Source organism: Phacochoerus africanus, chromosome 3 (genome assembly GCF_016906955.1).
Source record: "Phacochoerus africanus isolate WHEZ1 chromosome 3, ROS_Pafr_v1, whole genome shotgun sequence".
In the NCBI taxonomy this organism is placed as follows: Eukaryota; Metazoa; Chordata; class Mammalia; order Artiodactyla; family Suidae; genus Phacochoerus; species Phacochoerus africanus.
In genome coordinates this window covers 23,921,748-23,948,912 of record NC_062546.1, presented here as the reverse complement: position 1 = coordinate 23,948,912, position 27,165 = coordinate 23,921,748, and the positions used below count along the sequence as shown (strand labels likewise).

Below are 27,165 nucleotides of genomic sequence, written 5' to 3'. Positions count from 1 at the left end.
CCCCTCAATGCTTCTGTCACACCCTGTGTTTCCTTAAATTCCATCCAAACTGGAATTCTTGATCATACAATACTTTCTTTATAGTTTTTTTATACCATCAGACAGGAAGTGGTATGGTGGCAAGGGCAGACCTGCCTTTTTTTTTTTTTTTTTGTCTTTTTGGGGCTGCACCCATGACATATGGGAGTTCCCAGGCTAGGGGTTGAATAGGAACTGTAGCTGCCGACCTACACCACAGCCACAGCAATGGGATCTGAACTGCCTCTGCAACCTACACCACAGCTCACGGCAATGCTGGGTGCTTAACCCACTGAGCAAGGGCAGGAGTTAAACCTGCGTCCACAGTACTAGTCGGGTTCATTACCATTGAGCCACAATGGGAACTCCATGGCCTGCCTTTTTCACCATCATAATCCTCATGTTGTCACAGTGCCAGGCACTTGCAGGTGGTCATTTAACTATCATTAGTTACTCACCTTGAAGAAAAGAGTGAAAGTCAAGTGGCATATCTGCACTGGTATGGAAAATACAAGGTTGTAGGATTGCACAGCCATTGAGAAGCGTGTTGACAAAGAAGTCTGGCCCCTGTGGTCTAGAGCTGAGGGAAAGCAGTCTACATGAAGGGGCTGCAGCCCGAAAAGGGCTGGGGGGTCTCAGACCAGAAGGAGGGGCTGTTCATTTTTTTTACACAGCCTAAGAGCTGTGTTCTTTTTTTTTGTCTTTTTGTCTTTTTGCTGTTTCTTGGGCCGCTCCCGCGGCATATGGAGGTTCCCAGGCTAGGGGTCCAATCGGAGCCGTAGCCACTGGCCTACGCCAGAGCCACAGCAACGCTGGATCCGAGCCGCGTCTGCAACCTACACCACAGCTCACGGCAACGCCGGATTGTTAACCCACTGAGCAAGGCCAGGGACCAAACCCGCAACCTCATGGTTTCTAGTCGGATTCATTAACCACTGCGCCACGATGGGAACTCCCCAGAGCTGTGTTCTAATTGCAGCTCTTAGGCTTATCAGCCGTGGGACCCTAGATAGGTCACTTCTCTGGGCTTCAGTCTCCTGCCCTGTAAAATGGGGACAGCGATTCCGTTCTGATGTCATTGTAAGGATCAAATGAGATGATCGTGGGATGTGTGTGACCTAGTCTGGGCACAGTAGACACTCATTCTGTGGTGACCCTGCTTTACCTCCTGTGCCTCCAGGTCCTTCTCCTCCTTGGACATGGCACTAACCCTGTTCCCCCTTTGATGCCCTGGACAGAACTCAGTGACCCCCTTCTCTGAGGGTCTGAGGCACCTGAGTCCTGAACTCATAATCTGTTGAATATGAGGAGATCTAAGACAATTGTTAGCAGCCCCGTGCATGGAGCCTCGTATGACTGGTTGTGTATGAGGTTCAAGGTCAGGGGCAGGGGTGGTCACCGCGGGATTGCTACCTTCTACCACAGGGCACAAATAGCAAAAAGAGGAGCATCCCGACTTCCCCCATTCCCAGGCCAGGACTGAGTGTTTGAAGTCAATAGGCTGGAGGAGACAGGGGTTGGAATGAGCTGCCAAAACCACAGGTAGGGCCACGACAGTTAGGCTGGGGGCAGAACAGCCAGTGAGCTGAAGTGTGAGAAACTCTTGAGTGTAATGTTCCTTGAAATGGGAACAGCTTAGTGATGGCAAAGCTGGAGGGGGGATTCAGCCAGGAGAAGCTCCTGGAGGGGGGATGGGAGTGAGAGAGGCATAGCTCTGATTACCCCAGGAGTATTTGAGGTGTATTAAGGGGCTGGTGGGTAGGGCCTTAAGAAGAGGGCAGGGGAGCAAAGACGACAGGTAACAGGAGACTGGCCACAGGTTAGGCTAGCGATCAGAGGGTGTGTGGAATCTTCCACATTAGGCATTTGCAAGAGCAGGTGAAGATATTCCCTTGCCAGAAATTGCTAAGTATTAGACACCTTTGGTGATAGAGGCAATAAAGTCTAACAGGCTTTTTCCTCTCAGGAAAATGGATCTGTTTCACTCCTGGTCTGATGATAAGCTCTGGAAGCTCGTAATGCTGGGGAAGGTAGAAAAGTTCTCCTATGGGCAGCTGATCTCAAAGGACTTTGTAGAATCGTCCTTCATCATGTTTGTCTGTAAGGTGAGAGGTCTAGGGTAGAGGGTGGCGAAGCTGGGAAGAGGGTACCTAATCTAATGTCCCGTGGGCAGATGACGGGGCTGAGCCCTGTCTTCAGCAGGTCCTTTTCTGAGCACCCATGTCCTAGTTTAAAAATGCAAAGGACACACTTTGGCCTTCCTCCCTTAGAGGGTTGCTGTGAATTTTACCGTATATAGTTATTATATTAGAAAAAGGGCTGGTGGTATAGGGGGGAGAGTACCCACTCCTTGAGCTCATAAACTTTATTTACACAGAGATACATGTTTAAATTATGCACTTGGCTCTTGAATTTTAATGATGTCAGGTCACTTTAAAAAATTATAATGTTTAAATTGTAAAAGTGATACAACCACATTATAACTTTCCAGAAAGAGGAAAAAATGAGCTCATCACCTCAGAATAGATTTTCAAAAGTGGAATTGCTTGGAATCACTGTTTTATGACTCTTGGAACAAATTGCTTTCCAAAAGGAGGGATCCACTTTCTATAGCTTCCAGCAAAGTACAACTTTGCTAGTGCCACCAACCTCTACCAATCATTCTTTCAAAAGTTTTTTAATTTGGAGTTGCCACTGTGCCATAGTAGATTTAAGAATCTGATTGCAGCCGCTTGGGTTGCTACAGAGGTTCAGGTTTGATCCCTAGCCAGGCATGGTGGGTTGAAGGATCTCATGTTACCACAGCTGCAGTGTAGGTTGCAGCTGGGGTTCAGATTCAATCCCTGGCCCAGAGAACTTCCATATGTTGCAAGTGTGGCTATAAATTTTTTTTAAGGTTTTTAATTTAATAGGTAGCAATTACTATCTTATTGGTGATTTAAATTATGTTTTTTCTGATTACTGTGAGATTAATCATGTTTTTACTATCTGAATTTTGTGTTTTATGTATTGCTTTATGTCCTTTGCCAACTTCTCTGTTGGTTGATGATGAAGAGAAAATCTAACTTTTGTTGAGTGCTTTCTGTATACCAAAAGAAGGTTGGTATTGTCATTATCCCCATTTGACAGAAGTGGAAAGGAAGGGTAAGTCTCTTGTCCAGGGTCATACAGCTGATGAGGGGCAGCTCCAAAGCTCTTCTTCCCAGGTGCTGGGACTTGGGATTTGAGTTGACCTTTCTGTCAACTGGTGACTCTGCTCAAACTCTAAGTAGTTAATCATCATCCTCATAAGAGCCACAATTTTTTTTTTTTTTGAGGCTCTTCACTGCTATGGTAGGAGTTCTACTAGCATCATTATTCCCTACCATTCTACCATAAACCTTCACCATAGCTCTACCAAGAAGATATTATTATTCCAAGTTTACAGATGAGGAAGTTGAAGCTAAGATTCCTTAAGAAAAACTACCCAGCTAGTAAGTGGAAGAGCCAGATTTCTGCCCCCGCACTTTTAGTACCTCTCATATACCTGTTGCTTACATGTTAGGCCACCACAGATACTTGCAAAGTTTTTACCAAAGTCTTGATTCATTGGTTCATGCTCTGGAGGGATACAAAGATGGAAAAGACTGGATCTCTCTCTATATATATATCTTCTCCACTAGATTCTGAACATAGACAAAGTTGTCAATGCCAAATACCAAATGATGAGTGCAAACTTTGTGCATTATAAGATTTCAGGATGGGGAACTCTCCAAAGGCTGAAGGCTTTAAGGAAGGCTTCCTGAAGGAGGTAAAGTGGGAGATGAGCCTTCAACTATTGGACTCTTACACAAAAGTAGAGGGCAATATAAGCTGCATTTTGGAGCTGGCTGTTCCTGGCCTGCAAGAGCTGATTGTTAAGTTTTCAGGAATCTTGCAAGACATAATAATTATTAAAAATTAAATTATATGGGGAGTTCCCATCATGGCACAGCAGAAGCGAATCCGACTAGGAACCATGAGGTTGTGAGTTCGATCCCTGGCCTTGCTCAGTGGGTTAAGGATCCGGCATTGCCGTGAGCTGTGGTGTGGGTTGCAGACACGGCTCGGATCCTGTGTTGCTGTGGCTCTGGCACAGGCTGGAGGCTGTGGCTCTGATTAGACCCCTAGCCTGGGAACCTCCATATGCCACAGGAGCAGTCCTAGAAAAGGCAAAAAAAGAAAAAGAAAAAAAATTAAATTATATGGGACTTCCCACTGTGGCTCAGCAGAAATGAACCCGACTATTATCCATTGAGGATATGGGTTCAATCCCTGGCCCTGCTCAGTGGATTAAGGACCCAGAGTTGCTGCAGGCTATGGTGTAGGTCACAGATGTGGCTCAGATCCCATTGCTGTGGTTGTGGCATAGGCTGGCGGCTGTACCTCCGATTAGACCCCCTAGCCTGGGAACTTCCATATGCCACCTGTGAGGCCTCCCTTCCCCCCAAAAAAAGCAAAAAAAAAAAAATAAATTACATGAAATTAAAATTCAATGTATTATATTCAAAACAAGGGTAATAATGAAAAACATTTCCTAGTGAAGTTATTGCATTTTACTGTTATCTGTGCTCTTTTTTTTTTTTTTTTCTTTCTGGCCGTGCCTATGGTATGCAGAGATTCCCCAGCCAGGGATCAAATGCAAGCCCCAGCTGTGACATCATTTAACTCACTGAGCCACCAGGGAACTCCTGTTGTTTATGCTCTTGAGGTTACTTTTATCTATCATATCTATATGGCAGATATCTATACCACTGTGCAGATCTCTTCTCAATTCCACATTCAGTGACTTCTCGTTGATAGCTTAAAATCAACCTTGGTGGGAGTATATACACAATGGAAATAGGCAGACACTTGATTTATGGCTTTGCTGGCTTTGCTGATTGTTTTAGGAAAGCTATGGAGAAAATGTTTATAAAGCAGATTAAATTTAAAAGTGGGCTGGCCAAAAAAACCCACGAAAACATAAGGAGTTCCCATCGTGGCTCAGTGGGTTAACGAATCTGGCTAGGAACCATGAGGTTGCAGGTTTGATCCCTGGCCTTTCTCAGTGGGTTAAGGATCCGGCGTTGCTGTGAGCTGTGGTGTAGGTTGCAGACACAGCTCGGATCCTTTGCTGTTGTGGCTGTGGCGTAGGCCAGCAGCTATGGCTCCGATAGACCCCTAGCCTGGGAACCTCCATATGCCATGGGTGTGGCCCTAGAAAAGACAAAAAAAAAAAACCCAAAAAACATAAAAGTGAGCTGGGTCTGTAGCCCTTACATTGTAGAGAGAAGAAAATTAAAGAAATGTTTTTCCAGTACTTAAAAATGGGTCATCATATGCAAACTATTACATTTAGAATGGATAAGCAATGAGGTCCTGCTCTATAGCACAGGAAACTATATCTAATCACTGTGATAGAACATGATAGAAGATAATATGAGAAAAAGAATGTATATATGTGTATTACTGGGTCATTTTGCTGTATAGCAGAAATTGACAGAACATTGTAAATAAACTATAATAAAAAATTTAATAAAATGATTCATCATAGATTCATCATAGAAGTTATATCATTGATGAACAGGTGGAATTCCAATAAAGATAGTGTTAAAGCTAAAAGAGGTTTCAATTTAATGCATATAATTTATGTGAGTGTGAGAAACAGTTTACCAGTAGGTTACAAATCAGATTTAATAATATTAAATTTATTGGGAAAAGAGTGGATTGGGATGCAACTTCATTTGTCAAATGTTGGTTGAATTGTGATTACAGACCGGCCACAGATAAAAGAGTTCAAAGTCAACAAAAAGCTTCTGTGAGGATCGATTGGCTATATGGAATTTCCAATAAGAGCATGGTATATTTTATTTATAAATTGTTTGTAACACATCCTTCATAACAGTGAAATGTATAGATGTACATTCATGTTACTCAAGGGTGGGTTGTTTCAGCATCGCCAGTGTGTTTGTGTTGTTATTCTGGTTTCAGTCCTGAAGAACAGTCAAATCTAGCTAATGTAAGCAGGAAGGGATTTACTGCAGGATGTTAAATGGCTAGCAGATTTACTGATGAGGAGGAGATCTGAAGAAACAGGTTCTAGGCCGAAAATGACTTCCAAACGACTCCAGAGTCCAGAACTAGACTGACACAGGTGCTGCTGCTCTTGCCAGGTTCAGGAAGCCACCTCTCTAGCAACTTTCTCCACTAAGTGGATGTCGGGCAGTTCCAAAGCCAAGCCTTGCCCAGGTGCACTGGATGGGCGGAACCCAAAACATATCCAGGGCCTTAGCCTCAAGGGAGCTTGGGAAATGTGGTGTGTGGCTTCCAGCCTCTACACACTGATGCTGAAAGGGGGTTGGATGCACAGGATCTGACCCAGGGGGGCCTGGGGATGAGGGTGGGGTCCTTGCTACTGGGGAGGAATAGTCTGATAAGTTTAGAGAATCCTGATGATCATGTGAGGAGAGGTGGGAGAGAGCCTCGAAGAAGAACTGGTAGTGGAGAGCCCTGAAGTCCAACCTGAATAATTTGCTATTCCTTTTCATCCAAGATATTTGCCTCCTCTCGCCTAAAATTTTGGGGTGATCACCTCCAAAGCCAAGAATGCCATGTGTCCCCAAACTTAACTCTAAGCTTTTTTGATAGCGTATAACCAGGAAAGATTGTGAGATAGTGGTAAAAGTTCCAGACTCCCATTAGTGATGATTACTTCTTGACCAGCAGAAAGTTCTAAATCCAGTTTAGCCTTCCTTTCTTCATCTGTTAAACTATGTACTGGAGTTCCCATTGTGGACTAGTATCCATGAAGATTTAGGTTTGATCCCTGGCCTTGCTCAGGGGGTTAAGGATCTACTGTTGCCACGAGCTGTGGTGTAGGTCACAGACTCAGCTCAGATCCCACGTTTCTGTGGCTGTGGCATAGGCCAGCAGCTGCAGCTCCAATTCGACCCCTAGCCTGGGAACTTCCATATGCCTCAGTTGCAGCCCTGAAAAGAGAAAAAAGAAAGAAACCAAACATATACTTACTTCATTAAGTCTGTGAGGATAAGTTTGGTACATAACTTACTCAACTCAGTCAGCTCTTAATCCATTGGTTCTCAAAGTGTTATCACTGGACTAGCTGCATCAGTATCACCTGGGAACTCACTAAAAATGCAGATTCCTGAGTTCCCATTGTGGCTCAGCAGTAACCAACCCAACTAGCATCCATGAGGATGAGGGTTTGATCCCTAGCCCTGCTCAGTGGATTAAGGATCCGGCGTTGCTGTGAGCTGTGGTGTAGGTTGCAGACGTGGCTTGGATCCCCTTTTGCTATAGCTGTGGTGTAGGCCATCAGCTCCAGCTCCGATTCGACCCATAGTCCAGGAACCTCCATATGCCTCGGGTGTGGCCCTAAAGAAAAAAGCAGATTTCACACCCACCCAAGAGCTATTAAACCCAAAACTCTGGGAGGAGGGGCTCAGTAATCTGTTTTCTGACAACACTGACATCTGCTTCCAGGTGATTCTGATGTGCACTAAAGTTGGAAGACCCCTGACCTAAGGGAAGAGTTTTCAAATTTTGATAAGCATAAAGAACACCTAAGTGCTTCTTAAAAAGGCATATTCCTGCCTCACCCAGAGATTCTGCTTCATTAACTCTGGAAATGTGCATTTGATAGAGCGTCACATGTGATTTTAAATGTTTGAGCTTCACCTGAGAAAAATAACACAGACGTCACAAAGTGACAGCAGGTAGAGGGCCTCCTGGCTAGCAGATGAGTTGGTTTATCCCTTACAGTGTTTTGTTAAAACTCTGTTTAATCATTAATGCGAGGATTCTACATAAAAATTCTGACTTCTGCCTTCTTTTGAATATTCAGAAGACCAGGCTGTATTCTGGTATGGTCCCTCTGGCTGGAGTTGAAGAGCATCTGCTGCCTCTTGAAGGGACTGCTCTTTTTTCCCATTTTTATTTCCCACCTGGCCAACTGCTTGAACGTTTATCTGCTAAAAACAGTTGTCCCATCTCCTGTAGTTTACTCATATTGTCACCAGAGGGAGAAATCAGCAGCCGGTGGCTGGGTGTCCTTGGGACCTGGGAAGGTTGGAGAACATGATTTCCACTGGCACTGCAAACATAATTAATGCCTACAATCAACTCACTTTGAACAGTTTATCATTTGGGAACACATGGTGAAATTGTTTTTCTCCACAGATACAGATGCGATTAAAGACCCATGAGAGTCTTTCCAGAGAAAACTGCTCATGTGTGTTTCTCTAGTACCTGCAGTTCCTGGTGGATAAATGTTTGTTGAATGAATGTTGAATAAAGCTCCTAGCAAAATGCCTGGAATATAATAAGGGCTTATTAAATGTTTGATCTATTCTTCTTCTTCAACAGTAATTTGTCTTGAACCTTAACACCTTATAATGTCTCTTAGAGTTCTTACTAAAAAGGTTAAGATTTTTTTTTTGGGGGGTCTTTTTGCCATTTCTTGGGCCGCTCCCGCGGCATATGGAGGTTCCCAGGCTAGGGGTCGAATTGGAGCTACAGCCACCAGCCTACGCCAGAGCCACAGCAACTCGGGATCCGAGCTGCGTCTGCAACCTACACCACAGCTCACAGCAACGCCGGATCGTTAACCCACTGAGCAAGGGCAGGGACCGAACCCGCAACCTCATGGTTCCTAGTCGGATTCGTTAACCACTGCGCCACGACGGGAACTCCTAAGATTTTATAAAGATATGAAATACATAAGAAAAATGGCATATCTTTCTTGCCTCTCAGTTTAGGAAAGATTAAAAGGATTGTGAAAACTCAGTTGTCAGTATACTACAAAAATGTATCACAATAGGTTTTCTTGCACACTATTGAAGAGAGTGTAAACCAATCTAACTTTTTTGGAGGGCTGTTTGGCAAATGTGTATCAAAGTTTAAAGCATGCATAATACCTTTAGGAATGCAGCCCAAGGAGATATTTAAACATAAGTATTATTTTAGGACAAAATAAATTATGCTGCAATTATTTTTTTAAAAATCCTCAAATTTCAGTGGATTAACAAAGGTTTGTTCCTTCCTCCTACTACCTGGTCATAGCAGGTCAACAGGAGGCCTTCCTCCTTATGGTCACTCAGGGACCCAGGTCACATGGAGACAAGTGTGACTTTTGACCCATGATTCCATGATCAATAGAACAGAAGAAGATAATACTGAGAATCAAGTACTGGCTTTTAAAGTTTCTACCCAGAATATCACAAGTCACTTTGCTAAGGAAATTGGCCAAAGCAGTAACAAGGCCATGCCTAGTTAAAGGGTAGAAAAGTTCTATCCTGCCATGTATCTGGGAGGAGAACTCGAGTATGTATGAACTGCCTTAATGACCACTATGGGCATTGAGATATATGTACAAGATTATCAGTTAAAGTTGCTGTCCACTGCAGGTCACATAAATAGTCTAGAATTAAGCAATCCAGGGCTAGAACAGCTATCCGAGGAAGTCATCAAGAACCTAGGCCCTTTCTAGCTGCTTCCTTCATCATCCACACTTTATGGCTTTCATCCTAATGGTCACAATATGGCTGTTCCATCTCCAGCCATTACATCTGAGTTTCAGGCAGAGGATAGGGGGAAGGATAACCATCGCTTTCCTGGGAGCTCTATCCATCGGTCTTCCAATTATAGCTCATTAGCCAGAATTGGGTCACTCACTGCCAGCCCCACTGTAGAAGACTTTGGGAAGGTGATGAGTTTTTTTTAAATGAGGATTTTGCTGTCCTGAACAAAATCAGAATTATATACAATACTGGCAAATTACAAATAAATATTAATCTTCAAAAATGTCTTCTTGAGGTATAATGTATATGTAGTTAAGACCTCAAACCTAAACTTTATGGCTTGATGAATTTTACATCTGTATACCCTTGTGTAAGCATCACCTAAATCAAGATAGAGAACATTTTCGGCATCTCAGAAGGCTCCCTTACAGCCTTTCCCAGACAAAATCCCACCACCACCCCAGGTAACCACTCTTTTAACTTCTGTCACCAGAGTTTACTTTTGCTTATTTTTTAACTTCATGTAAATGGAATCATATGTGTTCTTTGTGTCTGACTTTTGCTCAACTGAATATTATTTTTCATTTTATATAAATTATGGCATACATAGAATGATACGTAATCATTAAAAACAATTACAAGAGTTCCTTGGTGGTTCAGCATGGTTAGGGATCTGGCGTTGTCACTGCTGTGGCTCTGGTTACTGCTGTGGCTTGGGCCACTGCTGTGACATGAGTTCGATCCCTGTCCTGGGAACTTTTGCATGCTGCGGTCATGCCCCCTCCCCAAAAAACACATTACATAGGACCATATTGCTTGGCATAAAAAGATATCCTTGAAAATAAATAAATAAATAATTTTAGCAAAGCATTATTGTCAAAAAAAAAAAAAGATATCCTTGATATATTATTGAGCTTTAAAAAAGGCTACAAGGTCTATTTTACATAAAAGGACTCATTTATAAAAAATTGCATTTATACATCTTACATGCTTAGAGAAGAAAGTTTGAAATAATATTCACCAAAAAATTACACTTGTTATTTCTGAATATTAGGATTAACATAATTTTAACTTTCTCTTCTTTTTAATTTTTTTTTATTATTTTTGTTGTTGTTGTTCTTGTTGTTGTTGTTGCTATTTCTTGGGCCGCATCCACGGCATATGGTGGTTCCCAGGCCAGGGGTCGAATCGGAGCTGTAGCCACTGGCCTACGCCAGAGCCACAGCAACGCGGGATCCGAGCCGCGTCTGCAACCTATACCACAGCTCACGGCAACGCCGGATCGTTAACCCACTGAGCAAGGCCAGGGATCGAACCCGCAACCTCATGGTTCCTAGTTGGATTCGTTAACCACTGCGCCACAACGGGAACTCCTCTCTTCTTTTTTAAACCTTTAATTTTGGAATGATTTAAAGTTTATGGAAAAGTTGCAAGAACAGTACAAAGGACTCCTGTATAACTCTAACCTGGATTCAACAACTGTTAATATTTTGCCACATTTGCTTTAATATATATATTTTTCCTACCTGAATCATTTAAGAGTTAAGTATCATTCATCATCCTTATTTACCCCTATATACTTGTGATTATTTTCTAAGATCAGAAATTAACCACAGAATAATTATCAAAATCTAGGAATTTAACATTAATAAATGTATAATGTATCTATAGTCCATAATCAATTTTACCAATTGTCCCCATAATGTCCTTAATGGTGTTTTTTTTTTTTAAATTTCTCATGCCTCTTTAGCTATTTGAATTTTTTATGATGAGTAAATAACATTTTCATTCTTAAAAGGCACCTGAAACTACTTGCATTAATCGAGTAAAACAAAAGAGAGCTTATCTTCAAAGCTTGGCCGGCCTGGAGCTGGGGTTAACCCTTCTGCTTTTGTCCCTTGATGTCCAGGGCAGCTGTGAAGTCCTGCGGCTGATAGACCTTGGGACCTCACCCTTCTACCACAAGTGGGTCTGGCAGCACCTGCAGCTAATAGAGGACAGACCTCTGAACTCCCGTCTCAAGGGTAAGCCCATAACTGGCAGTTTGGCAGGGGGCGCCTGGTCCTGAGGGTTCCCAGTGCCTGGTCCCCAAAATCTTAGAAATCTAGAGCCAAAAAGGCCTGGCACAATGTTTGGTTTGATCCCTTCTTCTTCCAGCTGTGGAAACCCAGTCCACGCAGCCCTGCGAAGGGAGGCTCCTACCCACCTCTGTGGCCCCTTTTTAGCCTTTCCCCTTTAGTTCAGGTTCTCCCAGGGAGATGGGTGGGAAAAAAGGGCTTGGAGCTACACAGAGCCAGATGTGAATCCCGCTGATGTGCTGGGCGACTTTGGTGAGTACTCAGGCCTCTGGGCCTGGTGTCTTGGGATTTGTTGCTGTGTGTTGTGGTTAAGAGCATAGGAAAGAAAAAAAGAAAAAAAAAAAAAAAGAGCATAGGCCCTGGGGCTAAACTTGTGAATCCAGGGTCCTTCTCTTACCAGCTGTGTGGATCCTGGGAAGTTACTCTGTGTCCTTGCACAGCAATGCCCTCAGGGTCTGTAAAATGTGACTTAGGGTCCCTACCTCATAGGCTTGTTATAAAATTAGGCAAATGAATCTATAACGCTCTTAGAACACTACCTAGATACATTCGTATATAATAGATACCCACTGTCTTTGTCACACTAGTTACTAGGAGGGCTGAGTGAGATCATGTGTGCACAGGACCCGGGAAGGTGTGCAATAAATTTCACTTCTGTTCTCATGTCAATTCTTTTTTCCCCTCTTTTCCATTGCCAATCCACCAGAGAAAAAGCTACATTCCACACGTTTCCTCCCCAGGTTTTTTTATTGTGGCAGAATACACACAACGTAGAATTTACTGTTCACCATTTTTAAGCACATTTAAAATACCAGTGGTATTAAATACATTCTTTTCCTCCCCTGCCTTCCTTTGGATTATTTTGTATGATTCCTTTTGTTGTTTTTGTTGGCTTGTTAACTATAACTCTTTGTCATAGTATTTCAGTGGTTGCTTTATGGTTTGTTGTATATATCTTTACCTTATCACAGTCTACCTTCAAGTGATATCATGCCATTTCACATATAGAATCAGAACCTTTCAATGGTATACTTTCATTTCTCCCCTCTCAGATTTTGTGCTATTGGTCTTGTCTTTTTTTTTTTTTTTTTTTTTTTTTTGCTATTTCTTGGGCCGCTCCCGCGGCATATGGAGGTTCCCAGGCTAGGGGTCCAATCGGAGCTGCAGCCGCCGGCCTACGCCAGAGCCACAGCAACGCGGGATCCAAGCCGCATCTGCAACCTACACCACAGCTCACGGCAACGCCGGATCGTTAACCCACTGAGCAAGGGCAGGGACCGAACCCGCAACCTCATGGTTCCTAGTCGGATTCGTTAACCACTGCGCCATGACGGGAACTCCCGTGTGCTATTGGTCTTATAGTCTACCTACACACACATTAGACACTTTACAATATATGGTTATCACTTTTACTTTAAACAGTTATCTTTTGGAGTTCCCATCGTGGTTCAGGGGTTAATGAACCCCACTAGCATCCATGAGGATGAGGGTTCGATCCCTGGTCTTGCTCTGGCATTGCTATGAGCTATGGTGTAGGTTGCAAATGTGGCTTGGATTCAGTGTTGCTGTGGCTGTGGTATAGCCTGGCAGCTGTAGCTCCGATTCAACCCCTAGCCTGGGAACCTCCATATGCTGCAGCTGCGGCCCTAAAAAGACAAACAACAACAACAACAAAAAAAAACACCTGTTATCTTTTCAATATACTTAAATAATAAGAACAAAAGTATTTTGTATTTGCCTTTGTGGTACCATTTCTGATGCTCTTCATTCCTTTGTAAAGATCAGATTTACATAGTACCATTTTCTTCTGCCCAAAGTACTCCTTTAATATTTCTCTCAGCTTTTCTGTGTCTGAAAATGATTTTGTCTTTTTTTTTTTTGGCTACTCTGCTGTATATGGACTTTTTGGGCGAGGGATCAGATCTGAGGGATCAGATCCAAGTTACAGTTGCAACTTTTTTTTTTTTTTTTTTGGTCTTTTCTAGGGCTACACCTGCGGCACATGGAGGTTCCCAGGCTAGGGGTTGAATTGTAGCTACAGCTGCCAGCCTACACCGCAGCCACAGTGACTTGGGATCTGAGCCATGTCTGCAACCTACACGACAGCTCACAGCAATGCCAGATCCCCAACCCACTGAGTGAGGCCAGGGATCAAACCTGCAACTTCTTGGTTCCTAGTTGAATTCGTTAACCACTAGGCCATGATGGGAACTCCTTGTCTTCATTTTTTAAAGAAATTTTTTGCTGGGTGTAGAATTCAAGGTTAATAGTTTTTTCCCCCCTTAATACTTTAAAGGTTTGCTTTAAAGTCTGTCTTCTGGCTTGCATTGTTTTCAATAAGAAGTCTGCAACATTCTTATCTTGTGTAATCTCTTTGCATAACTTTATATATCGTTTGTACATAATATGCCTTTTTGCTCTGGCTGGTTTTTTTTTCTTCCAGTTTTATTGAAATGTAATTGTGTGTACAACACAGTTCAAGTTTAAGGTGTACAGAGTGATGATTTGACTTATATACATCATAGAATGATTGCCACAATAAGTTTAATGAATATCTCATATAGATAGAAAAATAAAAGAACAATTTTTTCTTGTGATAAGAACTCTTAGGATTTACTCTCATAACAGCTTTCATATATAACATACAGCAGTATTAATTATATTAATCACATTATGCATTACAACCCTATTACTTAGTACTTATAACTGGATGTTTGTATCTTTTGACCTTGCATTCAGTTCCCCCTCCTCTGGTGACCACAAATCTGATCTCGTTTTCTATGAGTTAATTTTTGAAGTATAAAATGACCCACAACACCACGTTAGTTCCTAGTGTACGAAATAGTGATTTGATATTTTTATAGATTGTAAAATGATCACACATGCCCTTCCCTGCTTAAATACTTTCTTTTCATCAGTAGTTTTAAGCAATTTGATTACATTATGCCTTGGCAAAATTTTCTTCATGTTTCTGTGTTTGGGTTCACTTAGTTTTTTGGATTTATGTGTTTATATTTTTCATCAGATTTGGGATTTTTGGGCCACAACTTAAAAAAAATTTTTTTTTTTTTTTGGTCTTTTTAGGGCTGCACCCATGGCATATGAAAGTTCCCAGGCTAGGGGTCAAATCAGAGCTACAGCTGCCAGCGGCCAGAGCAACACAGGATGAGAGCCTCGTCTTTGATCCACACCACAGCTCATGGCAGTGCCAGATCCTTAGCCAACTGAAGAAGGCCGGGGATCAAACCCAGGTCCTCATGGATACTAGTTGTGTTCCTTACTGCTGAGCCACAATGGGAACTCCTTTTCAAAGTTTTTGTTTTGTTTTGTTTTTTGGGGTTTTTTTGCTATTTCTTTGGGCGCTCCCGCAGCATATGGAGGTTCCCAGGCTAGGGGTTGAATCGGAGCTGTAGCCACTGGCCTACGCCAGAGCCACAGCAACGCTGGATCCGAGCCGCGTCTGCAACCTACATCTCAGCTCACGGCAACGCCAGATTGTTAACCCACTGAGCAAGAGCAGGGACCGAACCCGCAACCTCATGGTTCCTAGTCGGATTCGTTAACCACTGCGCCAGGATGGGAACTCCCAAAGTTTTTTTTATCTTGTTTCTCCTCCACTTTGGGGACTCCAATCACATGTATATTGGACTGCTTAAAGTTGTTTCACTGATGCTCTACTAATTTTTTGTGTGTCTTTTTTCTGTCATTTTGGATAATTTTTATTGCTGTGTCTTTAAGGCCAGTAGCCTTTCTTATGCATTGTCTAATTTGCTATTAATCCCATCCAGTGTATTTTTCATTTTAGACCCTGCAGTTTTCATATCTAGAAGTTTTATTTTTAAAAATAATTTCCATGTCTTTGCTTAGTATACACAAATTTTTCTCCTTGGAATAAATTATAGTAACTCTTTTACTATCCTTATATATTAATTTTGTCATCTGTGTCATTTCTGGGTCAGTTTTATCTTGTTTTTTTTTTTATATGGTTCATATTTTCCTACTTCTTTGCATGGTTGGTAATTTTGCACAGAATGCTAGAAACTGAATTTTGGGTGCTGATTATTTAAAAATTCCTGTATGTATTTCTGAGATTTGTTCTAGGATGTAGGTAAGATATTTGGAAATATTTTGATCTTTTGAAGACTAGCATTTAGGCTTTGGTAGGTGCAAACAGAGCAGTGTTTAATCTAGAGCTAATTTTGCCCCTTTTATGATTCAAAACCATTCTGAATATTCCACAGTGCCCAAGACATGTGAGGCTTTCTGTTATAGCTATTGGAAATAGCAACTATTTCTGGTCCTGTGTGAATTTTGATTATTTATCCCTCTAAACATTTTCAGTGGTTCTTTCCTCAGTCTTGGGTAGTATTTTGGTGTCTATTACTGTGTAACAAATTATCCCCAAACTTAGTGACTTAAAACAATACTTATCCCTGTTTCTGTGGGTCAGAAATTTGAGCATGGTTTAGCTCAAGTTCTCTCATTAAGTTGCAGCAGCTTTCTGCCAGGATTGTGGTCTTATCTGAAAATTCAGTTGACAATTCTTTTTTTTGTCTTTTCTAAGGCTGCACTTGTGGTATATGGAGGTTCCCAGGCTAGGGGTCTAATTGGAGCTGTAGCCGGCCTACGGCACAGCCACAGCAACGTGGGATCCCAGCCGCCATCTGCGGCCTACACCACAGCTCACAGCAATGCCTGAACCTTAACCCACTGAGCGAGGCCAGGGATCAAACCTGCAACCTCATGGTTTCCAGTCGGATTCGTTAACCACTGAGCCACGATGGGAACTCCTCAGTTGAGAGTTCTTATCACATTTCCTGGCTCTTTGCAAACCTTAGTCCCTCACCTTGTGGGTGCCTCCAGGGGGATGTTTTATGACATGGCATCTTGCTTCCCCAAGAGTGAGAGAGAGAGCAACACAGAGTGTACCCAAGGTGGAAGTCACAATCTTCTAAACCTAATCTCAGAAGTGACATCCCATCACTTCTGCTATATCCTATTCATTAGAATCAAATCCACCCCACACTTAGTAGGAGGATGGTACACAGATGTGTGGCCCTCAGGGGTGGGGATCATTGAGGGCCATGTTAGAGGCTGCCTGCCACTGGTGCTTTCCTAGCATTGTATGTGTGCTGCTTAATACTTGGCCAAGACTGAAAGGGACCCTCAGGAGATCTTCAGAGTTCTTTGTGCAGCTCTCTCCATTCTGCTCTGTGAACTCCAGCTGCCTTGTCCTCCTTGGACTCTCAATTCTGTCTCATTAATTTGGAGAGATGGCTGGCCTCCTCCTAAGTTTCCCTTTCCTGCCCTGTTACCCAGAAAGCCTCCAGATGGTTGGCTGGGGCAATAGTAGGGATCACCCCATTTGTTTTCTGTCTTTCAAGGATAATTGTTCTTCATAACCTGATGATGCCCAATATCTTGAAAACCTTTTTCCCCCATGTATTTAGCCCAGTATTTTTTAAGTTTCAGGTGGGAGAGTAACTCTAGTCCCTGTTACTCTTTGGCTGGAAGCAGAAATCTAGATATATAGTTTTTTTTTTTTTGGTCTTTTTGTCTTTTCTAGGGCCACACCTGTGGCACATGGAGGTTCCCAGGCTAGGAGTCTAATTGGAGCTGTAAGCCGCTGGCCTATGCCAGAGCCACAGCGATTGGGGATCTGAGCCACATCTGTGACCTACACCACAGCTCACAGCAACGCTGGATCCTTAACCTGTTGAGCGAGGCAAGGGATCTAACCCGAAACCTCATGGTTCCTAGTCAGATTTGTTAACCACTGAGCCATGACAGGAACTCCTATAGTTCTTTATAGTTTAGTTTTATTCTCTTATATGGATGGATATACCATAATCAAAGCAGTTACCTTATACAGATATTTTGGGTTATTTCCAATTTTTCACTATTACCCTACTGTGGTGAATTTCCTGGGGTGTTTATCTTTGCATACTTGTGCACAAAATCATATTGTTCAAATTCTTAGAATTACTGGATCAAGTAATTGGTCTAGTGTGTACTGGCTATGCACATTTAAAATGTTGATAAATATTGCTAAAATGCCTTCCAAATAAGTTGTTCTCAGGGTTTTTTTATATACGCTCTGTTCATCCAACTGTATTCCTTGTGTAGTTTAGGTTTATTTCTATTCATTTTAATAGTTGATTCTAACATTGGAGATCTGTTTTTTAAATCAATGTCATTAAGGTTTAACTTTCACGCAATAAAATACACACTCTTAAAACGTAGTTCAGTGAATTTTAACAAATTTATATCTCTTGTTACTACCACAATCAAGTTATAAAACATTTCCATCACCCCCGAAAGTTCCCTCGTGCCCCTTCCCAGTCAATCCCTATCCTTCACCCCTGGCCCTAGGCAACCACTGATCACTGTCTATCACTATAGATCACATTTGTCTTTCCTAGGGTTTTATGTATATGGAATCATACAGTATGTACCATTTTGTGTCTGGCTCCTTTCACTCAGCATTGTATTTCTGAATTATATTCTCTTGAAGATCTTGTTAATAACTCATAGAAGGTCTGTTTTGTTCTGGGCACTGTGCTAAGCATAGCACATACTTTTTTTTTTTTCCTGTCTTTTTGCCTTTTCTAGGGCCGCTCCCGCTGCACATGGAGGTTCCCAGGCTAGGGGTCTAATCGGATCCGTAGCCGCCGGCCTACACCAGAGCCACAGCAACGCGGGATCTGAGCCGCGTCTGCAACCTACACCACAGCTCACGGCAACGCCGGATCGTTAACCCACTGAGCAAGGCCAGGGATCAAACCCGCAACCTCATGGTTCCTAGTTGGATTTGTTAACCACTGCACCATGACGGGAACTCCCCATAGCACATTTACTTTTATCTGTAATTCTTTCAATAGTCCTAGGAGGGTTCCAGGAGATTGAGACTTGTTCAAGGTTCCATGTCTGGTCATCCATTTATCTTTTATTGCTGTCCCTGCCCCCAATCCCAGTATGAAAGCCCAGATAAATGTGGTCTGTTAATGGAAAGACATGAGCTTTGTATCAGGAACACCTGAGTTGAAATCCAGCTTCAGCCCTTTCCTGGGTGTTAAACTCTGCTTCTCATTTTCTCTCTTAAATAAGTCTAGTGACATTTATCTGGATGTAATGGATATAAAGGCTCTAGCTCAGGGCCTGGCCCGGAGGAACAATATATGGAAGCCACGGTGTTTTTCTTTTCTATTTTTCTTAATTCCCCCATGCCTCAGACTAGCCAGCCAGGAAACTATGGTATACCTCTCAAGCACTGCCACACAATCCTCATTTTGCAAACACCCATTAATGTGGCTTCTTATGCTTTCTCCAACAGATCTGTCTCCTGTGGAGAGATTTAAGGAATTCCAAATCAGATCGTATCCTGTACAGGACTTTAGTTTTCTGAAACTTCTGCACCTCCAGAAATCCCAGGAGCAGCAGGGATCCAGCTTCAGTAGGAAGATTAAAACCTCAGGAAATACCCTCCCAAAGACCTTGGGGTCAAAGATTAAGTAAGCTTTGCTCTTGACAAATAGGAGGGTCCGTGTTCTGGTTGAAAATGGGCAATATAATTTATAGGGAAGAATGTCAAGGGTGCTGGGGTGGGAGTAAGGTAGCAATCACAGCCTGACCCCAGGGTTGGGGCATGTGCAGAAGGCAGCCTAGAAAGGTCTAGGTTTAATGTCCTGGAGCTGCCTTCTCTGCCTCCAACTGACAGGGCAATGCTAGGCGGTCAGCTGTGTCCTTTCTCAGGGAAGATTCTAAGGGGCAGGACACATTTTCTTTCTTTTTCTTTCTTTTTTTTTTTTTTTTTTTTTGTACAGCTGCACTTGAGGGAAATGAAAGTTGCTGGGCCAGGGTCACATCAGATCTGCAGCGGAAGACTATGCTACAGCCATGGCAACACCGGATCCAAGCTGCATCTGTGACCTCCACTGCAGCTTGACAGATCCTAAACCCACTGGGTGACGTTAGGGATTGAACCTACATCCTCACAGAGGCATGTGGGGTCCTTAACCTGCTGAGCCACAACAGGAACTCCGGGACACATTTTTTGGTAATTACCTTCTGTTTATCACTGGGCCTTTTTGACTCTGAGCTTCTTCAGAAAAGTCGACTAACCTAAAGAAGGCAGTAAATAAGAGCCAGGTTCAAATCCTTGCTTGGCCACTTAATTTAGCTGTGTCCCTGGGCAAGGGGCTTGACCTCTCTAAGCCTTAGTTTCCTGGTCTGTAGATAACAGTGCCTAAACCTCAGGTTTGTTGTAAACCAGCAATTAAATGAGGTAAAGAAAATTATGGCTAACATTTATGGAATACTCTATGTCTGGTGCTGGATTATCTAACTTAACGCTCACAACAACCCTACAAGGTAAGTACTGTTATTACCACATTTTTCAGATGAGAAAACCAAGGCACAGGGAGAGATCAAGTTACTTGTTTAAGGTCACGCAGGTAAGAAGTGGCAGAGCCACCATTCAAACCTGAGCAGCTTATAAATGCTCAGTCTTGTCTGGTACGATTGTCATGAAAGGACCAAGGGGGATGCACAATGAAGGCCATGCTTTTGCCTGTCCTGGAGAGGAAGGGACACTCAGCAAGCAGTGGCCTAGAGGCAGCTCAGCGCTGGGCCCAGAGCAGCATAACCTGCACACCCCTCCCATTAAAGAGGAAATAAAAATATCACAACAATACTAATAATGACATCAATGTCACAATCTCCCTGGTGCCCCAAATACTGCTTCACTGGAATCCTTTGCCTGTTAATATTTCCAGCCCTCTTGCCTCCATAATGAGCACCCCGTGCCTATTTTGTTGTTTTTTTCCTCTGATCTATGTTCTTTCCAAGGGATCCAGTGCTTGAAATCCCAATCCTAGTTCTGAAGGTGGAGATGGAACAGACTTAGTTTCTCTGCTGTAAATCAGTAAGGAAAAAGGGGACAGATTGGCCCCACAGTAGGAAATAAAGGACATATGCTGGCATGTCCTAGGGGGTGAGAATGGAGGCCTACCTTATGTATACACTGGGAGAATTCAGCTATGTTCTCAGCTGATACATAATCTTTTCCCTGCCTTTTATCTGGATAGCATACCCTAGATAGCTTTCCTTCTACCTAGCCTGAAACTAAAGAAAGCACAACAGGATTGCCTGTGTAAAAAGAAAGCACACCAACATGAACAAAATACTGAATCTGTAGACCACCCAGGGAAACCTGTTTTTGTAGACAAAGCCATCTCTTCTCTGCCTCCTTGTGAAGAAGCATCCTAACCTTTGCTGTGTCCCCAGAGGCATAGAGCTTGCTCTTTCTTAAGGTAGTCTGTTCCATTTTCAGACAGCAGTGACTTAGAAAGCCCTTCCTGGAGTTCCCGTCGTGGCACAGTGGAAACAATTTCGAATAGGAACCATGAGGTTGTGGGTTTGATCCCTGGGCTAGCTTAGTGAGTTAAGGCTCAGTGGGTTAAGGCTTAGTGGGTTAACCCACACTTAGTGGGTTAAGGTTGCCATGGGCTGTGTTGTAGGTTGTAGATGTGGTTTGGATCTGACGTGGCTGTGGCTATGGTGTAGGCCGGCAGCTGTAGCTCCGATTAGACCCCTAGCCTGGGAACCTCCATATGCCACAGGTGTGGCCCTAAAAAGACAAAAGACAAAAAAAAAAAAAAAAAAAAGAAAGAAAGAAAGAAAGAAAGCCCTGCCTCATAAGGAGCTTAAGTCAGCCTGGACTTCTCACCCATCAGGCCTGGCTCACGTGTATGAGACCATCTACACCTTCTTCTACATCAGAGCCTTCCAGTGTTTAAAGGGGTCCTGCTCCCCCTCTCCCAAGTCTCCTCCCTATTCAATCTCTCCAATTCCTGATAGTCTCTTCCAGGGCTTGATTTTGACTTTTCTCACCACCTGGGAGAAGGGAAGGGTGATCTCAATATGCAGTAGAGTAGAGGCTGATTACGTAGGACAATAAGAACTGGCTGTGTTACAAAAGAGTTCTTTTTAACAACCTCATTTCAGATCCAGGTGTCCTCATTTGATGGAATGTTCCATGATTGAAACCAAGTATGGTGATCTCCCCAAGGAGGCTGCAGTGGGGGCCTACATGAAGATCCACACCGTGGAGCAAGGAGAAATCTTGGTAAGTGTGCAGAGAGCCTTGTTCACAAAGGAGTGTGTAACAAGATGGGCTGAGGGTGCTAAGTAGTGAGAGTTAAAGTTTAAAAACATACTGCTCTAGGAGTTCCCGTCGTGGCGCAGTGGTTAATGAATCCGACTGGGAACCATGAGGTTGCGGGTTCGATCCCTGGCCTTTCTCAGTGAGTTAACGATCCGGCGTTGCCGTGAGCTGTGGTGTAGGTTGCAGATGCGGCTCGGATCCCGCGTTGCTGTGGCTCTGGCGTAGGCCGGTGGCTACAGCTCCGATTCAACCCCTAGCCTGGGAACCTCCATATGCCTCGGGAGCGGCCCAAGAAATAGCAACAATAACAACAACAGACAAAAGACAAAAAAAAAAAAACTTGATAAAAAAAATAATCCAGAAATGAGGTAAAATGTCCCCTCTCACCACTCCTATTTGATATTGTTTTGGAAGTGCTAGTGCATTAGGAAAAGGAAATAAAACACATCTGTTTGCAGATGACATGATTGTCTATATAGACAATTCCAAAGAATCAAACAAAAAAACAATGATAAAAAATAACAAAACCTCCTGATGCTGATAAATTATTATAGCAAGGTCACAGGATATTAGGCAATGAGCACTTGTAATTTGAAATAAAAAACACATTTCCATTTATAATAGCACCAAAAAATGAAATACTTATGTATAAATCTAATAAAATATATTCAGGATCTATATTGCAGAAAGCTGTGTAACTCTAATGAAATAATTCAAAGAAGATTTAAATAAATAGAGAAATATTCTATGTTCATGTGTTGGAGATCTCAATATTGTTAATACATAAGCTTGTCCCAATTTGATGTATAGATTTAATGCAATCCCAATCAAAATCCCAGCAAGTTGGCATTCCCATTGTGGCTTAGCAGTAACTAACCTGACTAGTGTCCATGAGGATGCAGGTTTGATCCCTGGCCGCATTCAGTGGGTTAAGGATCTGACTTTGCTGTGAGCTGCAGTGTAGGTCACAGACACGGCTCCAGTCTGGCCTTGCTGTGGCTGTGGCATAAGCTGGCAGCTGCAGCTCTGATTCAACCCCTAGCCTGGAAACTTACATATGCCTTGGGTGGAGCCCCCCCCCCCCCAAAAAAAAACCAGCAAGTTATTTTGTGGATATTGACAAACTTATGCTAAAATTTACATGGAAAGGTAAGTATAAACAAACCAGTAAATCCATACAATGAACTATTATTTGGCAATAAAAAGAAATTAGCTAGCAAGCCATGAGAAGACATGGCAAAATTTGGGAACTCCATTGTGGAACAGTGCGTTAAGGATCAGGCATTGTCACTTCAGTGGCCTGGGTTGCTGCTGTGATGCCACTTCTATCCATGGCCCGGGAAGTTCCACATGCCTCAAATGCATCTGGGAAGAAAAAAATGGCAAGATTTAATGAATATTTCTAAATAAAAGAAGCCATATGAAAAGTTTAGGTATTGTATGCTTCCAATTATGTGACGTTATGGAAAAGGCAAAAATATGGTCACTAGAGGTTTGGAGTTCAGGTGGAGGGATGAATAAGTAAAGCACAGGATATTTTTACGGGCTTAAAATTATTCTGTATGATACTGTCTGTAATGGTAGATATAAAACCTTAAGCATTTATCAAAACCCATAGAACTTTATAGTACAGAGTGAACCTTAATGTATGCAATTTAGGAGGTGGGGAGGAGGAATCTCAGGAAGGAATGCAGACTGTGAGGAGAGAATCTAACAGTGTTACAAATCTATGAAAGAACCTCAGTGAAGAGGATGGGAGAAGAAGGTGCTGCCCTAAGTAACTTTGGCATTAAGTGGCGTCTCTTAAGACTAAAAGCAAAAGGAACTGCGCCTGAGCATTGGACTCTGTGACAAAGTTTTCTCCCTGCGTGTATGGACTTACAGTTCTGATACAGCTCTACATGTACATTAAAATGGATCAATTAAATAAATGAATGGCAGATAGTAGGAGCCATGGTTTTCACCATTAGAGTGGAAATTTACAGATATCCAAGAGGAGAAGACTAGAATGATCCATGTGGTAATGGATTAGAGTTATAAATATCGGTATGAACTCATGTTTAGCTTAATATAGATACAGATGATTACATATGGAAGTATTTATAGATAGATGTATAAACACATATCTTTTTCTCTGTTAGCTAACAGGGCCTAAAAGAAACAACATACTGGTAGCAGTAAGCACACACATAACGCCCAGATTTTGATTCCTAATACCATTCTTCAATGAAAGAAACAAGGGCTTCTTGGAAAATGGTTGAGTCTAGAATCAGGGAAGGAAATATGTAAGATGAGCCTGGCGTATTTTTTAGTGCCAAGTAGTAAGGAAGTAAGGATGTGTTGGGGAGTGGGGTAGAAAATCTCTACGGTGATGGGGGGCAGGCTTATCAAAGGAACATAGGGGCCAACTGAAAGCACTCCCAGTGGCCAGAGCTGGTAACATCTATAAGTAATACTGATATAATGCTTAAACGACGAAAAAATTAATAAAACAGAGAAGAGACAAACCTCCTATGCTGAGGAATTCCAAATAATTTATGTAGATACTCTGCCCTAAGAGAGAGGGGGATATAGGAGTTCTTTTATGGCACAGAAGGTTAGAGATGCAGTGTTGTCACTGCTGTGGCTTAGGTCACCTCTATGGCATGGATTTGATCCTCAGCCTGGGAACTTAGGCATACCACAGGTGTGGCAAAAAAAAAAAAAAGAGAGAGAGAGATAGAGAGGGTATATAACTTGTTGCTCCTTAGGTGTGGACTGTACATAGTGACTTTCTTCCAAAGAGTATAGTGTAGAAAGGAGGAAAAAAACGAATAATTTTACAGTGAAAAAACCTCTGAGTGAGAAGTGCTTCCTCAGGTGACCAAGACCAAGATCAACAGTAATAAACTATGGTGATTGTATGTCCCCTTAACACAAGATAATAAAAGTGGGCTGTACTGTGATAAAATGGCACTCTACTTCTGTGGTCCTCTTCCCAATAACTCATAACCCCAGTCGAATCATCAGGAAAAAAATCAGATTCAGATAGTGAGGCATCCTGTGAAATACCTGACTAATACTCCTCAAAACTGTCAAGAGCATCAAGGTTAAGTCTGAGAAGCTGCCATGACCATGAAGGAACTAAAGAAACATGACAAATAAATGTAATGTTGTGTCCTGGATAGGACTTTTGAAGAGAAAAAGGACATTAGGTAGGGAGTTCCCATTGTGGCTCAGTGGAAATGAATCCGACATGTATCCATGAGGATGTGGGTTCTGTCCCTCCCTCTCTCAGTGGGTTAAGGATCTGGCGTTGCCGTGAGCTGTGGTGTAGGTCACAGAGGCAGCTCAGATATGGCGTTGCTACAGCTGTGGCTCAGGCTGACAGCTACAGCTCTGATTCGAAGCTCTAGGAGCTTCCATATGCCTCAGGTGCAGCACTAAAACTTAAAAAAAAAAAAAGACATTAGGTAAAGACAGGAAATCTAAACTCATTGGCTTCAGTTATTGATAATGTGTCCATGTTGGCTTGTTAATTGTAACAAAGGTGTCACACTAATCACACTAATATGAGATGGTAGTGGGAAACTGAGTGGAGGACATCTGGGAACTCTGTAATATCTTTTCAGTTTTTCTCTAAGTCTAAAACTATTCCAAAAAAACAAAGTCTATTAAAAAAAATTATCCAATAGTAGGGGGGTCTATGGGTGAAACAAGTGTGGCCATGAGTTGACCATTGTGGGAGCTGGGTGGCTGGGTGAGCAGCATGGGGAGGGCACGAGGCTTCCTGGTGAGTAGTGATGCGTCTCAGTCTTCCTGATGTCCTCTGTATGGTCATCGTCATCACCATGAATCTCCAGGGCCCTCTTTATGCCCTTTCAGCCCATGTTGCCATGGGTGTTTAGTGTTCCTGCTCTGCTGGACTGTGTATCTTCAGAGGCAGGGAGGTCAGCCAGCACTCTCTGGGAGACTCAGGCCCTAGCACAGCCCTCAGTCAATGCTGATTGAATGTTTGAGCTGCAGAAGCTCTTCCCTTTGCTCAGTAAAATTCTGCCTCCTACAACTTTTAACTAGCTCCCTTCACCACCTCCATCACCCTACGCGCCCCTCCTCCAAGAACAAACAGAAATCAGCTTCCTTGCCACATGATGGCCTCTTAGATATTTAAGGAATGCTGTTTTATTTTTCATTCAGCATTTATGGAGCCAGGCACAGTGCCAATGCCTGTTAATTACTTTCTTATTCAAGGAAAACATTCCTCCATTCCTTCAGTCTTTATGTGATATAGTTTCCAGCCTTCCACCTCTGCTTCACTGCAGTTTCCATGTCTCAGGACTGAACACAAGCTACCTGAGGCCAGGGACCTGCTGTGAATGCAGCAGCCTTGTGCGCTGCCTGGATGGCAGAAGAGAAGCTGGGATGCACCTTGGGTGAATGGAGGCACCACGGGGCAGGAAAGGCACTGCCTGGTCTGGAGATGGTGATAGGAGTGGGAGCCTGTGTAAGATGAAACTGGAACAAGAGGGACTTTGGACTTGATTCTCTAGGCAATCCCCAAGGGCTCTGGGTGGGGACTCAGAGCAAGGCCCTGACTGCCTCATTCACCACACAGGACCCAGGGCTTATAAGCTCCCCCACAACCCCAAATATTCATGAACATGATCTGTTGAAGAAAGTGCCTGGATGTGCCTTTGGTAAAATTCTGTTCTCCTTGCTTCAAGGCCCTGGCTTCATTTGCAGGAGGATGAATGGTCAAATCTGTGACTGTATTCACCTACCAGGAGGTTGGAGATCACATTTTCCTTTGGAGGCAGGAATGTAGAGCCGGGTCAGCGCTGGAATTAGCAGAGGTTGGGGCTTGGAGGAAGGAGACCCATGTTGTGAGCCAGGAGGTCTTAGGGGAGCCTGATGCCTCAGACATGGTTAAGACCAGCAGAGCAGCAGAGAGATGGCAAATGGACCACCTCACATCTTTTAATTTTTGCTTCCAATTAGCTAGCTGTGTGGCCTTGGGCAAATCACTTTACCTCTCTGAACCTGTATTGTCATCAGAAAATGAGGAAATTCAATTGAGTTAGTGGCTGACTCTAATGTTCTATGACTTCATTGGCATATTCACTCAGCAGATGTTTCTTGAGCATCTCTCATGCTCCAAGCATGGCTTAAGGTGCCAGTGTGGATGAGTAAACTGATATCGTTCCTGCCCTCCTAGGGGTTATGACCTAGTCTGGGGACAGACAGTAAGCAGATAAAGCAGCAAACACACAGAAGGTTTTATTTTTTATTTATTTAATTTATTTATTTATTTTGCTTTTTAGGGCCACACCTGTGGCATATGGGGGTTCCCAGGCTAGGGGTGGAATCAGAGCTACAGCTGCCAGCC

The 27,165-nt window shown here is 42.9% G+C and overlaps 1 protein-coding gene across 1 annotated transcript in view; it reads left to right on the top strand.

The window, feature by feature from the left end:
- Positions 1–27,165, top strand: part of CNBD2 (cyclic nucleotide binding domain containing 2) — a 55,854-nt gene that overhangs the window by 18,454 nt on the left and 10,235 nt on the right. The window contains exons 7-10 of the mRNA XM_047771192.1: positions 1,985–2,123; positions 11,467–11,581; positions 18,969–19,146; positions 21,641–21,761. Coding sequence (XP_047627148.1) covers positions 1,985–2,123; positions 11,467–11,581; positions 18,969–19,146; positions 21,641–21,761 — 553 coding nt within the window. The remainder of the gene's footprint in view (positions 1–1,984; positions 2,124–11,466; positions 11,582–18,968; positions 19,147–21,640; positions 21,762–27,165) is intronic.